The sequence below is a fragment of the Bubalus bubalis genome, chromosome 19 (assembly GCF_019923935.1).
Source record: "Bubalus bubalis isolate 160015118507 breed Murrah chromosome 19, NDDB_SH_1, whole genome shotgun sequence".
Classification (NCBI taxonomy): domain Eukaryota; kingdom Metazoa; phylum Chordata; class Mammalia; order Artiodactyla; family Bovidae; genus Bubalus; species Bubalus bubalis.
Genome location: NC_059175.1, coordinates 13,355,310 through 13,369,765, shown reverse-complemented (window position 1 = coordinate 13,369,765; position 14,456 = coordinate 13,355,310). Strand labels below are relative to the sequence as shown.

The window sequence follows — 14,456 nt, the reverse complement described above, 5'->3', positions numbered from 1 at the left end:
TTCCCAGTGTTGCCATAATGCTGATACATATGTATATATTATTGCCCTTGTTTTGGTTTAATTTCATCTTTAGGATATGTAACACAATTCAGGTTTTTTAAATTGAATTTTTAACCTTTATCTCTTCAAGTTAATTGCGTTATCTTTTCAAGTTAATGGCTTATTTATGCAAATAATTTAAAATTTTATATTTAATTCCAGGCTTGTTAGAGCCACTAAGGTAGATAGTAAAGTGAAGTGAAAGTCACTCAGGCATGTCCAACTCTTTGGGACCTCATGGACTATACAATCCATGAAATTCTCAAGGCCAGAATACTGGAGTGGGTAGCAGTTCCCTTCTCCAGGGGATCATTCCAACCCAGGGATCAAACCCAGGTCTCCTGCATTGCAGGCAGATTCTTTACCAAATGAGCCACCAGGGAAGCCCAAGAATACTGGAGTGGGTAGCAGTTCCCTTCTCCAGGGGATCTTCCCGACCCAGGAATCGAACTGGAGTTCCCTGCATTGCAGGCAGATTCTTTACCAGCTGAGCTACCAGGGAAGCCCAAGGTAGATAATAAGACACTACAGTTTCTGCAGCCAACAGATTTACCTAGACAAAGAATTGAAATTAATGTTTTTCTAGTTTTCATGAGTTTTTGATCTAGTAATTGAGGATAAATTGTCCTTTTAGTTATCACATCAGAATTTTGTTTTTTTAACAGCTTTGCAGAGGTACTATTCTGTTTTCCCCATTTCAGTTTTGTTTGGAAAGGCTTTGGAGGACCTAGTATTTCTGAAATGTAGGAACAACTAGCAGGAGAAAGTTGGTTTGTTGCCATGAAACATCCTCTCCCATTAACAACTTGCCTGCTAAAATATTTTAGTTGTTACTTCTTTTTTTCCTTTAAATTCTAACCTGACTTCATCCCCTACTCAGTTTCTTATTTTTGCAGAGAAAGTTGCAATAGTTTTACCACCCAAACAACAGTGTTTTTTAAGCTGTGGGTGTAGACTCATTAGTGGCTCATAAAAATCAATTTAATATATGGGGCATTTCCAAAAAATAAACTCTTATTTGGACTGGTGGATTTAGAAGACAAAAAATATAAGACATCCAATTAAATTACAAATTTCAAATAAATAGTAATTTTTTAGTATAAGTGTGTTTCATGCAGTGTATAGGACACTTCTCTCACTAAAAAAATTATTGTTTATCTGAACTTCAAGTTTGACCAGGCATCCTGTATTTTATTTGGTAACCCTAACTATCATAGAGTAAAAAATAGAGAGTGTCGCTTGTATCTATTGTAACATAAAATATTTGTTTTAGATTTATGTGTGTATTTATATACATCCCGGATGGCAGCATTGTTTTGAAAGAGTTGCTGTTTGGGTGGCTAGTATAGTAGTAAAATCATTCTGAAAGCCAGCACCATCTGAGATTGTCTTATAATGAAATCTTTATATAGCTATGGATAAAATATTAGAAGTTGTGGGTTGCGTGATCATGAATTTCTTCCCTAGGTTGTGATAGGGTGCTTTGTAATTGACTGTTTCCTTGTGTGTTATTTTTCAGCAGGGAATTTATCTTCCTTAGCTAGGTCTCCTAGAGAAAATGGAAGACCAAAATTAGTCCCATTTTCTGATCACCACCAGTGAGGTCTCATTTTGGGAACTGTGTTGAAAAGAGAGAGGGATGCTATGATAGTGCAAATAACTGAATCACTTATCATGCCTAGCAATTTTCCATTTTTGGAAGAATGCTCTCCTTAATTAGGATTTATTCAGTGCCATCCTGCAGACAGTTCTGTTTTTTCCTAAAGATTTTACTTTTTAGAGCAATTCTAGATTCACAGCAAAACTAAGAGGCAAGTATAGAGATTTCCCAAGTCCACATAATGGGTCAGATGGTAATGAATCCGTGTGCAGTGCAGGAGACCCGGGTTCAATCCTTGGGTCGTCAGGAATATCTTCTGGAGAAGGGAATGGCAACCCACTAGTATTCTTGCCTGAAGAATTCCATGGACAGAGGAGCCTGGCCAGCTACAGTCCGTGGGGTCACAAAGAGTTAGACATAACTAGGTGACTGACACATGCACATAGATTTATCAAATATGTAACCTGTCCCCACACATGCATGGCTTCCACCATTATCAGCATCCCCCCTTTGATACCAGAGTGGTTAAACCACCACAGTAGTTAGAACTGATGAATCTGTGTTGAAAAATCGTAACCACCCAAAGTCCATAGTTGACATTATGGTTTGCTCTTGGTGTAGTGCAGTCTGTGGATAGCACAATGCATATAATGACATGTATTCATCATTATGCAATCAAACATAGTATTTTTAGTACCTAAAAATCCTCTGTACTCTGCAAAGTTTTTTTTTTTAATTTTTTTTTATATATGAAGCTTAGAAGTAGCCCATGTACTTGCTGCTGCTGCTGCTGCTGCTAAGTCACATCAGTCGTGTCCGACTCTGTGCGACCCCATAGATGGTGGCCCACCAGGCTCCCATCCCTGGGATTCTCCAGGCAAGAACACTGGAGTGGGTTGCCATTTCCTTCTCCAGTGCATGAAAGTGAAAAGTGAAAGTGAAGTCGCTCAGTCGCAAACGACTCTTCGAGACCCCATGGACTGTAGCCTACCAGGCTTCTCCGTCCATGGGATTTTGCAGGCAAGGGTACTGGAGTGGGTTGCCATTACCTTCTCCGGTACTTACTGCCTTTGGTTAAATATATTTAAGTCCCTTTTTCATTATTGTGATTTTAGCATAACAGTATGTTTGCTCCCTTATTTTATTTTTCTCTCAAATCAGAGTTCTATATTTTAATTCATTTAAAACCAATTTTACATATTTGAATTTATATAAATTCAGCTTATAAACTTACATTTTGGAATAAGGATACTTGAAACATAAGATCCAAAGTGAAAGTGAAAGGGTTAGTTGCTCAGTTGTGTCCGACTCTTTGCTATCCTGTGGACCATAGCCCACCAGGCTCCTCTGTCCATGCAGCTCTCCAGTCAAGAATACTGGAATGGGTAGCCATTCCCTTCTCCAGGGAATCTTCCTGACCCAGGGATTGAACCTGGGTCTCCTGAATTGCAAGCAGATTCTTTACCGTCTGAGCCATTGGGGAAGCCCTTTTAGTTTCCTATATTTAGCAGCCACTTATTTCTTATGACCCTAACAGAAAATACACCATATGCTAGATTTTGTTAAGTGCATTTTGCCCAGGGTAGAAGTGTGAGGATATAAATCATTCTTAGTAGTCCAATTGTATTCAAATCTATAATAGCATAAAATAATAAGAGGTCTTCTCTGGTATGTGTGTAGGTATAATTCATTCACTTTTAATGATGTTAATAATACTTGTCTTTCTAACGGTTAATAAATGAAATACTTAAGGAAACTGAAGGAATAATCAACATCCTTCTCTACCTTGTTTCAACAGCAACTTTTTAACTGTCAGTCTCTACACAAACTGAGTTTGCCAGATAATGATTTAACAGCATTACCAGCATCTATTGCAAATCTCATCAATCTCAGGGAACTGGATGTCAGCAAGAATGGTACGATTCTTTCTTTCTAAATTTTTGTGTTTGGGGAACATGTTAAATAAATAAAATTTCTTTTGTATTTTACCAGATAAAAAAGAATTTTAAAAGTCAGATTGCAGTCTGTTATATTAGGTTTTTTATATATATGTATAAATCTATGAGAATTTAAAGCAAAGTGAAGACTAAGTATAAACATTTTAAAATAGCTTTAATTGAAATGCTGTGGATATGTGCATGCACATCTGTGTCCTTAAATCTTTTTTCATATATATATTTACTGCCATGTTTGTGATGATGAGAAACTAGTAACAAGTAGCTGTAATGTCGATTGTTAATAACACATTTTGAATCATCTGTAAGCATGGACTGTAATGTAGCTCCTAATGATACTGACGTAAAATATTTACAGTGTAATGTTAAAGTTGAAAAAAAAGTTGTGCTACATTAATGAATTGAACATCAGCAAATACTTACTGAGAGACCACTCTGTGCCAAATACTTTATTAGGAGCTTGGATTACAAATTAATAATGAAAAGTAAAAGGACATAGTCACTGTTCTCTTGGGGTACATTGTCTTGGTTTTGTGTGCTTAGTTTGAACATTAAAGTGTGGAAGAGATGTTCCAAATTGTTAATTCCTTACCTTGAAGTGAGAGAGAAGTAACACTTAAAAATTTTAGAGTGAGCATATTACAATATATTGGAATTATATTAGAATAAGCATTTCCCAAGACCAAGGAAATCCTTATACATAACCACAATATCATTATCACTCAAGAAATTTGACACCATATTTTCCCCTGTTGCCTAGTAATGCCCTTTTTAGCTATTTGCCCAACCTACACCAAGTTAAAGATCACATATAGCTTTCAGTTGTGTCTCTTTGATCTTTTAAAACCAGTTTGTCCATCTTTTTGTGACGTTGTTTTTGTAGAGTTCAGATCAGCTGATTTTTAGTTGTTAAGAGTTTTCTTCTCATGATTTTATTTTAGGTTAATTAATTTCCTCAGCTTCTTCAAGGGCAGTTTGAAATTTGTTTCCATTCCTCATGCTTAATAGAGTGGCAAGTATTGCGTAAATTCCAAAGAAAATGAACTTGATCCATTACCATTGTAGCTGTACATACACTGACAGTTAAGTAGCATTGTAGAAATTTGGAATTGTGACATTAGAAGTCATTAAGTGTAACCTTCCACTCTGAAGGGTTATCTCTTCTACTTTTTGGTGTTACTGATAAAATCACATACACAAAGGCTAGTAACCAATGTTATTAGTCTTCATAGTATGAAACTATTCCTTGGCTCAATAATGTACATGCGTGATTCTCCTCCTGAAAATGCAGTAATTCCAGACTTCTCTAAACTTGAGATCTGTGCAGTTATGCCCTACAACATCATTCAATCAGTATCTTAGACTTTCATGCAAAGAAGAACGTGTTTGAGTTATGACAACCCATTGGACTGTAGTGTTTCTCTTTTTTTCATTCTAGCTTCAGCAGTTCTTTGTGGATTATTGAAAACCTGCTTTGTACAATTCTGTCAGCTTGTGAGTGTTTTTTGAAGAGTTTGAATTTCTATGTGACCAAAAGATTTAGGATAAGCACTTAAATATTCTTCTCTGAAAGACAATGGCATTAGTTATTGTTATCAGTAAAATCTTACAATTTATTTCATTAAAAATTAAGCTGATTTTGTCTATTCTTTTCTACTCTTTCTACGTGATCTCATCTATTTTTTAAATGGCAGAATCAGTCCCTTGCCTTTTATTTGTTTTCTTCTCTTCTTAGTCTTAAACTGATGTCTAAATGCAACTGCATTTCATTGATGATGAACAAAGTAAGTGAAGAGAGACAGGAAACTATGATTATGTCAGAACCATTCCTTGACTGACAAAAATTCTAGTATTTCTAATTCCAATCTAATAGTCATCATTACGACTGATGTAATTAACCCATTTTACTTTTATAGACTTGAGAGTATTTTAATTAACTTGTGTAACCCTCAAGTATATGCTTATACGAGTCTACATTATTATTACTTTTTGGCTGTGCCTCATGGCTTGTGGGATATCAGTTTTCTGACTACAGACTGAACCCAGGCCACAGCAGTGAAAGCCCAGAATCCTAACCATTAGGCCATCAGAGAACTCCAAGTCTACATTATTGAAAACAGGAATATATTACACATATTACAGCATGATGTGGTTGATTATGAGAATTTTGAGTTTCATTAGTTGTACATTTAAGTTAACAGCTTGCTTAAAGGATAGCACACTAAATGAAAGCAGTGTTTATCAAATTTTGGAATTAATTATATTTAGTATTAAGATGGCCATTATGTTAGAGATGGATGAGTTTCATCTTTTATTCTGAATGAGAAAATTGAATTACCCCTACATATACTCCAGTGTTCTTGCCTGGAGAATCCCAGGGACAGGGGAGCCTAGTGGGCTGCCATCTATGGGGTCGCACAGAGTCGGACACGACTGAAGCGACTTAGCAGCAGCAGCATACCCCTAAATATTTTCTCTGTTACAACATCTCATCATGTTAAATGTTGCATAAGATTCTTTAATCTTGTATCCAAGTTCTAGTATTCTTATCCTTTTAGGTGTTTTTATCAGTTCAATCTAATGATACTCTATCTTAATATAACAGGTATTTTTTTCATGTTTACTATCTATATGACCCCTGCTTGGAAGGAGGCAGGAAACATTGTGGCATGCTTTATTAGTGTTTAAGCAAGCTGTATTTATTTAAAAGCACTTGTTTTAGGATTCTCTACTTTCATATTTTCTTAGTTTCTGATATTCTAATATTTCTTCCAGTGTTTCTCACTGGCAAGTAATATGGCTTAGTGATTAAAACATTTGTTTAGAAAGAGAAAAATTGAATTGTATTCTGATCATTACTTCTTTATTTGCCATGTTGCTATATTTGGAAATTAATCTCATTCTCAGTTAGACTATACATAATTTCATCAATATTACCACTTCCGTTCTGCCTCATGAGACTGCTAACCACATTGTGGACCAGTGTGTATACAGGAAGTATATAAATTTAAGGTGTTGATATTTGTCTTCATTTTGTAAGGAATTCACTTTTTATCATTTGATGATAAAACTAAAGTCTTAATTTATGAGTGTTAATTTGTCCTTTTTCTTGTCTAAAGTTTTGGTATTGTTAGCTTTTTAAAGAAAGGAAAATCTCACCAGGCTACTATGCCAAGTCACTGCAAATAGCAACTGGTGTTAGAGAAATTAACATTTAACATTCATTGTGTTCATGTGGCTTCTTTTTTTTTTTTTTTTTTTCTTTTTTGCTGCACTATGTAGCACGTGGGATCTTAGTTCCCTAATCAGGGGTTGAACCCCCGTATCTCCTGCATAGCAAGATGAATTCTTAGCCGCTAGACTGCCAGAGAAGTCCTGGCCTGTTTTCTTGAGCAGGCTATTAGAGATGATGATTAAAATAATTTGCAAAAGGGGTTGATAGAGAAAGCTGATGGAGAGAGAAAAGAAACGAAGATTATCTAGCTATCATTCTCTCTATAAAAGCACACTGAATAAAAACTAGGAATTTTAATGCAGAGAAACCAGAAAGAGTAGATCAGAGCTTTCTGTCTGATACGGGAATGCTGGAGAGGTTAATTATGCCTTTTTAAAACTGAGTCAAAACATTCAGAAAGAATGGGTTGAACGTTTATGGGTCAAAACAGGAAGCAGTTCCTTGAATCTGAGAAAATCTGATGATTGGGGACAAAATACTGGAAAAGGCTCTTCACTTTTAAATTCAAAGAAGTTATATTGATTACAAGGGATTATCGATTACTGGGGAAGTCACTTATTTTTTTCTGTTTTAAAATTTCTAAAGTTGTTGATTTGCTTAATAGTTAATGTTGCTTAAATTCAGCTGTTTTAATAAATCAGATTATTTAAGATAACGAAAGAAGAAAAATCATGTGTTAAACTGACATGGAACTTAAAAAACGTAGTCTGGTGATCACTGGTCACTGCTAAGTGTGTTGTTAATGTAGACCATAAGTGGGGTGTACAGTCACTGTGCCTTACCATAGGCCTTAGCGCTCACTGTGTTATACCTGGTGCTAACCATACATCTGTTATCCCCTAGCCAGTATAGTCATTTAAGTTTGCAGTTTCTGGTTCAGACTCTTGACTGGAAATCAGTGTTACATTCTGTACTATTTGTTACCATAGCCTTTAAAATACAGAAACAGTAAAGAACCACTATTAACTTACATTGTACATTTGGGTCATTGGAGGGATATTGATGCCCTCCAAACAAAGATCCCCAGGATTACCTGTGATTGAGCCATGGGCATGGAAGGGGAGTCGCAGCGGGTGCTAAAAGACTTTATTACAGGATTTGGGCTTGTACTTGATGATTGGAAGAGGATTTAAGAATATGAGCGTTTGCTATGGATGGAATGCTGTCAAGAAGTATAATTCTGTGACTGAGAATATTAATAAATGTTATCTATAGGGAGGGCAGATTAGAGCAAAGCTAAAGCTATAAGCACTAAAGCAGCAGCAGTCACACGTTAGAAGAAGGGATGGCTTGGACAAGATTCACATTTTGTCTTGGTTAAGTCGTGATTACAAATACGCTTTTGTCTTGATCTCTTGTGGTTAAAGAGTGGCCTCCTTTAATATTGGTATTATGTGAAATTGCTTAGTTCAACAGGGAAATACCAAGGTCTCCCTTTGATTGCATCTTGTTCATAGAAAGACCAAGGACTAGCTGATGGTACCAGGCTAGTTCTTCGATTAGATTTCAGGAGGTATTTTCTCTTTCTCAGCAGTAAAAAGAGAACTCTAATGTATAGCCAAAATAGATTAATCTGAGCAGGATAGCCATGTTTAATAGTATCTTCATTTTATTAAATTTCAGCCACAGAGTCAAATTTTTATGACAAGAGTATATGACAAAGAAAGAATACTGTTGAAGTCAAGTGAGAATGAAAAAGGAACAGGTAGTTGAAATTGCTAAAGAATTAAGTAATTCATGATAAAATTCAGGTTATGCATACTTTATGTATGAGGATGAAAGAGCCATCTTTGGAGACAAGCTAACACAAGCATTGAGCTTAGGCCTCATTGAGAAAGGGAGAACAAGGATTTGGTGGAAGTGAGGAAGTTAGTGATGCAGATATCTAAGGTAAGAATGTACCAGAAAGAAGAAACAGCCAGTGTACAGTTTGTAAGGTGAGAGTGTCCATGGCATGTATGAGAAACAGAAGACTATAGTAGCTAAAACATAGTGAGCAAGATGGGAGTGATAGGAATAGAGGTGAGAAAGGAAGGGATTTGGAGCAAAAAGACAATGTAGAGCCATATAGGCATTTGTATGTACTCTGACATTTACTCTCATTCAGGTGAAATCACTTGGAAGGGTTTGAGTCAGGTCATTCAGAGCATAATCTGACTTGCATTTTATTTTTATTTTTTTATGTTTTTTAAAAATTTATTTTAATTGGAAGCTAATTACTTTACAGTATTGTAGTGGTTTTTGCCATACATTGACATGAATCAGCCATGGATTTATGTGTTCCCCATCCTGAACCCCCCTTCCACCTCCCTTCCCATCCCATCCCTCTGGGTCATCCCAGTGCACCAGCCCTGAGCACCCTGTCTCATGCGTCGAACCTGGACTGGCGATCTGTTTCACATATGATAATATACATGTTTCAATGCTATTCTCCCAGATCATCCCACCCTTGCCCTCTCCCACAGAGTCCAAAAGACTGTTCTATGTCTCTTTTGCTGTCTTGCGTATAGGGTTATCCTTATCATCTTTCTGAACTCCATATATATGTGTTAGTATACTGTATTGGTGTTTTTATTTCTGACTTACTTCACTCTGTATAATAGGCTCCAGTTTCATTCACCTCATTAGAACTGATTCAGATGTATTTTTTTTTAATGGCTGAGTAATATTCTATTGTGTATATGTACCACAGCTTTCTTATCCGTTCGTCTGCCAGTGGACATCTAGGTTGCTTCCATGTCCTGGCTATTATAAACAGTGCTGCGATGAACATTGGGGTACACATGTCTCTTTCAATTCTGGTTTCCTCGGTGTATATGCCCAGCAGTGGGATTGCTGGGTCCTATGGCAGTTCTATTTCCAGTTTTTTAAGGAATCTCCACACTGTTCTCCATAGTGGCTGTACTAGTTTGCGTTCCCACCAACAGTGTAAGAGGGTTCCCTTTTCTCCACACCCTCTCCAGCATTTATTGCTTGTAGACTTGTGGATCGCAGCCATTCTGATTGGCGTGAGATGGTACCTCATAGTGGTTTTGATTTGCATTTCTCTGATAATGAGTGATGTTGAGCATCTTTTCATGTGTTTGTTAGCCATCTGTATGTCTTCTTTGGAGAAATATCTGTTTAGTTATTTGGCCCATTTTTTGATTGGGTCGTTTATTTTTCTGGAATTGAGCTGTAGGAGTTGCTTGTATATTTTAGAGATTAATTCTTTGTCAGTTGCTTCATTTGCTATTATTTTCTCCCATTCTGAAGGCTGTCTTTTCACTTTGTTTGTAGTTTCCTTTGTTGTGCAGAAGCTTTGAATTTTAATTAGGTCCCATTTGTTTATTTTTGCTTTTATTTCCATTACTCTGGGAGGTGGGCCATAGAGGATCCTGCTGTGATTTATGTTGGAGAGAGTTTTGCCTGTGTTTTCCTCTGGGAGTTTCATAGTTTTGGTCTTATATTTAGATCTTTAATCCATTTTGAGTTTATTTTTGTGTATGGTGTTAGAGAATGTTCTGATTTCATTATTTTATATGTAGCTGTACAGTTTTCCCAGTACTGTTTATTGAAGAGACTGTCTTTTCTTGATTGTTTATTCTCACCTCTTTTGTTGTAGATTAATTGATCATAGGTATGTGGGTTTATTTCTGGACTTTCTGTACTGTTCCATTGATCTGTATTTCTGTTTTTGTGCCAATACCATACTGTTTTTATTAGTGTAGCTGTGTAGTATAGTCTGAAGTCAGGGGGATTGATTTTCCTCCATGGAGGGGAGAGGGACCAATTAGGGGCATGAGAGTAAGAAATATAATCTACTGTGTGGTGGTGCTAGTGGTAAAGAACCTGCCTGCCCTTTCAGGAGACATACGAGATGTAGGTTCAGTGCCTGCATTAGTAAGGTTCCCTGGAGGAGGGCATGGCAACATACTCCAATATTCTTGCCTGGAGAATCCCATGGACACAGGAGCCTGGCAGGCTGTAGTGGATAAGGTTGCACAGAGTCGGACATGACTGAAGGGACTTAGCGTGGCACACACATGTATAAAACAGATAAGCATCAAGGGTATATTTTATATTACAGGGAATTATAGCCTTTATCTTATAATAACTTTTAATGGAGTATAATCTGTAAAAAATACCGAATCACTATTCTGTCCACCTAAGATGTAATACAGTAAGTCAGTTATACTTAAGTTTAAATAGATCAATAAATGTGAAAATGTGTTCATCTCTAGGAAAATAGCTCAGTTGGCAAAGAATCTGCCTGCAATGCAGGAAACCCTGATTCGATTCCTGGGTCAGGCAGATCCAATGGAGAAGGGATAGACTACCCACTCCAGTATTCTTGGGTCTCCCTTGTGGCTCAGCTGGTAAAGAATCCACCTGTAATGCAGGAGACCTGGGTTTGATCCCTGGGTTGGGAAGATCCCTTGGAGAAGGGAAAGGCTACCCACTCCAATATTTTGGGCTGGAGAATTCCAGGGACTGCATAGTCCATGGAGTCGCAAAGAGTCGAACATGACTGAGAGACTTTCACTTTCACTCTCTAGGAAATATCAGGAAAGTATCTAGTTTTAGTTAATATCTCGTTTATATCTGTGAGGTTCAACCCTCTCAGAAAGTGTTTATTGGGAAAAAGTAAAGATATCATCAAAAGTTGACAAGATATAAATAGGTATTATAGTATGAAAATTGATATTGCCACCCTGGTAAAGAATTTGGAAGCTATTGAGTGACACTGATAACTATGTACCATGTCCTGTTCCAGTAGTGCACAAGAGAGGCAAAGATTCTCCCCTCACACAACAAGTACTTCTAAGATAAATATGTTAATCTGCTTGACATTGTCCCAGGTATCACTGGGTTTCTTTACTTTTTGCCCTCTGTGTTTCATAATGGCTAGTTTCTGTTACTGTGTCTTCTGTCTCATTGACATTTTCTCCTGCAGTGACTAATCTTCTTTAAATCCTATCCTGTGGTTTTTTCATTTAGATGTGTTGTTTTTATCATTTGTGAAGTTTCCATTTCTTACATTTAACCTTTTTCTCCCCATCATTTTGTTCATTTTTTCCCTTTAAGTACCATAGCTGTTTTAAAGTCATTTTTTAAAAATCTTGTTATCTAAGTAGAGAATAATACAGTAAACCTGATGTGCCTATCAACCAGAACTGTAATATACCAATCAGTATGTTACATGTATACCTCATACTTTGCCAAACAATCTCTCTCATACATAAATATTTCAAGATGAAGCCACTCTACTGTTAACCACAATTTATAGAAAAACAGCTAACAGTAATTCCTTAATATTGTTAGATATCCATCAGTGTTAACATTTTCTGATTTGAATCTTTACATGAACTCTGTAAATTCTAGCAAAAGTTCTTTAAAATGAATCATCTTGAAACTTTTAGGGAAATTGACTTTTAATAACAATAACAATGATAAAAACCTTTCCTTAACCATTGAGCCCAGATTTTTGAAGTTGTTATTGAGATGATTGTAGAGTTACATGCATTTTTAAGAAACAGTACAAATTGGTACTCTTGTACTTACCACCTAGTTTCCCCCATTGGTGATAATTGCAGTTATATAGAACAGCAATGATACTGACTGATAATGGTATGGTCTCCCAGTCTTACTCAGCTTTCTTCCGTTTATGTGCCTTCATGTATGTGTGTAGTAGCGATGGTAGTGGTAGGTTTAGATGTTGACCATAGGCAGTTCTCTTTGGTCTCCTCTTATCTGGGTGGTTATTCAGTTTTTCTTTAACTTTTTTAACCTGGATAGTTTTGATGATTACTGGCCAGTTTTGTAGGACTGCTCTTCATTGGATCTGTTTGATATTTGCTTATGGTTAAATTCAGGTTGGTGTCTGGGGAAGGAATGTAACATGGGTGTTGCGCCCCTTCTCAGTGCATCTGAAGATGAGTTGCTCTGTGATGATACTGGTAACTGCTGCCTTTTAAATCGTTGAAGTGGTTGGTGCCTGTGAGAGCTCTTTACTCTTTCCCCTCTTAAAAAATAGTATGTGTTTTGGGGGAGAAGCTTTGAAACGATATCGATATATTGTTTTTCTTCATTCTTTTACCCACTAATTTTAGCATCCATTGCTAAGTTTTGACTGATCAGTTATTGCTGTAGTGTTTGCCAGTTGATGATTTTGTATCATTTCATTTTTTATCATCTGGAATTCTGTGGTTGGCTCTGTAATAAACTTGCTTAGAATAGTACATTCATGAGGTTGACAGAGCCTTAAGTGATCCTCCAGTGTCAGCCCTTTGGAGTAATCATGTGTTAGTGAAGGAATGAGTTTTCTATTAATAGAATTTTGGGAACATTTTTTTTTTAAGTTATTAATTTGCATTCCTAGTCTGGATTACAACAGTACTACTTAAAGTTGGTCTGTGGATTGTTGCTAACTCAACTATTGTTGCTATATTTTTGCTGAGACAAGTTGAGGTAAGATTTTAAGTGCCTAGAAACTTCTACCATAATTTGACTTGTCACGTTTGTGTTGTATTTTGCAGAAGTATTGATGTATAACTGCCTCAGGCATGTCCATTGGCATATCTGATGCATATTCTCTATCATACCTCTTTTAGCCTCAGCTTTGCCTTCAGCTTTGTTACCCTATATGTATTAGAGGCCAGCTCAGTCTGGAACCCAGGAATTAAAAAGTAATGCCTCTTTTATACACTACTATATAAAAATTAGATAAATAATAAGGACCATAAGGACCTCCTGTATAGCACAAGGAACTCTTCTTAATATTCTGTAATGACCTATATAGGAAAAGAGTCTTTAAAAAAATGAATGTATGTATATGTTTAACTGATTCACTTTTACTGTACAGCAGAAACTAACACAACATTATAAATCAGCTATACTCCAATGAAAAATTTTTTAAAGTAGTGCCTCTTTTTATGTGAAAACACAAAGAATGCTGATTATTCTGAATTTTGTGTCCCTAACACCACACAGAGAAGGCACTGATTTTCTGATGAACAGCGAGAAGGAAAGGAGGGTAAAACTAAACGAGATAGTTTGTCGTTGTTCAGTTTCTTAGTCGTGTCTGATAATGAGCAGTAGTCATAAAGAGGTGGAAGAGAAGAGAGAAATTTTTGTGGAGGTGATTCTGTTTGGTTGACATTGGTGTTGTCAGTTTATCGAGATTCTACTCTGTTGATAAATTTTGAATCTGTAAAGTGTACATTTATTATTAATACTGTTATGATTTTCTCCTTTGTAATTAATAGATTCTTTACAGATAATGATTAATTGTTCATTTTCTAGGAATACAAGAGTTTCCAGAAAATATAAAAAATTGTAAAGTTTTGACAGTTGTGGAGGCCAGTGTAAATCCTATTTCCAAGTAAGTTCTTCTCTGTTGAATTATAGTACGTCAATAAAGCAACTATGATAAAGTAGAATACTACTTTCTACATTTTAATCAACAGTTAATATCAGTCTTAAATCTATACAAAATTTTAGTTTTAGATTAAAAAGGAGCCTTTTTAATACTCTTCCCAACCCCGTATATTACAAGGGTAAATTTGACATCCATACAGATAATGCAAGTGTTGTTCTCCAAGTCCTATGGTTAATGTCAAAAATGAGACTAGGATCTAGGCCTCCT

The 14,456-nt window shown here is 36.2% G+C and overlaps 1 protein-coding gene across 14 annotated transcripts in view; it reads left to right on the top strand.

Moving 5' to 3' along the window:
- The window catches only part of ERBIN (erbb2 interacting protein), a 132,583-nt gene that overhangs the window by 57,818 nt on the left and 60,309 nt on the right, over nucleotides 1-14,456 (top strand). For all 14 annotated transcript variants that reach the window (XM_025270455.3, XM_044932498.2, XM_044932499.2 and 11 more), the window contains 2 exons: nucleotides 3,438-3,555; nucleotides 14,114-14,192. In XM_025270455.3, coding sequence (XP_025126240.3) covers nucleotides 3,438-3,555; nucleotides 14,114-14,192 — 197 coding nt within the window. The remainder of the gene's footprint in view (nucleotides 1-3,437; nucleotides 3,556-14,113; nucleotides 14,193-14,456) is intronic.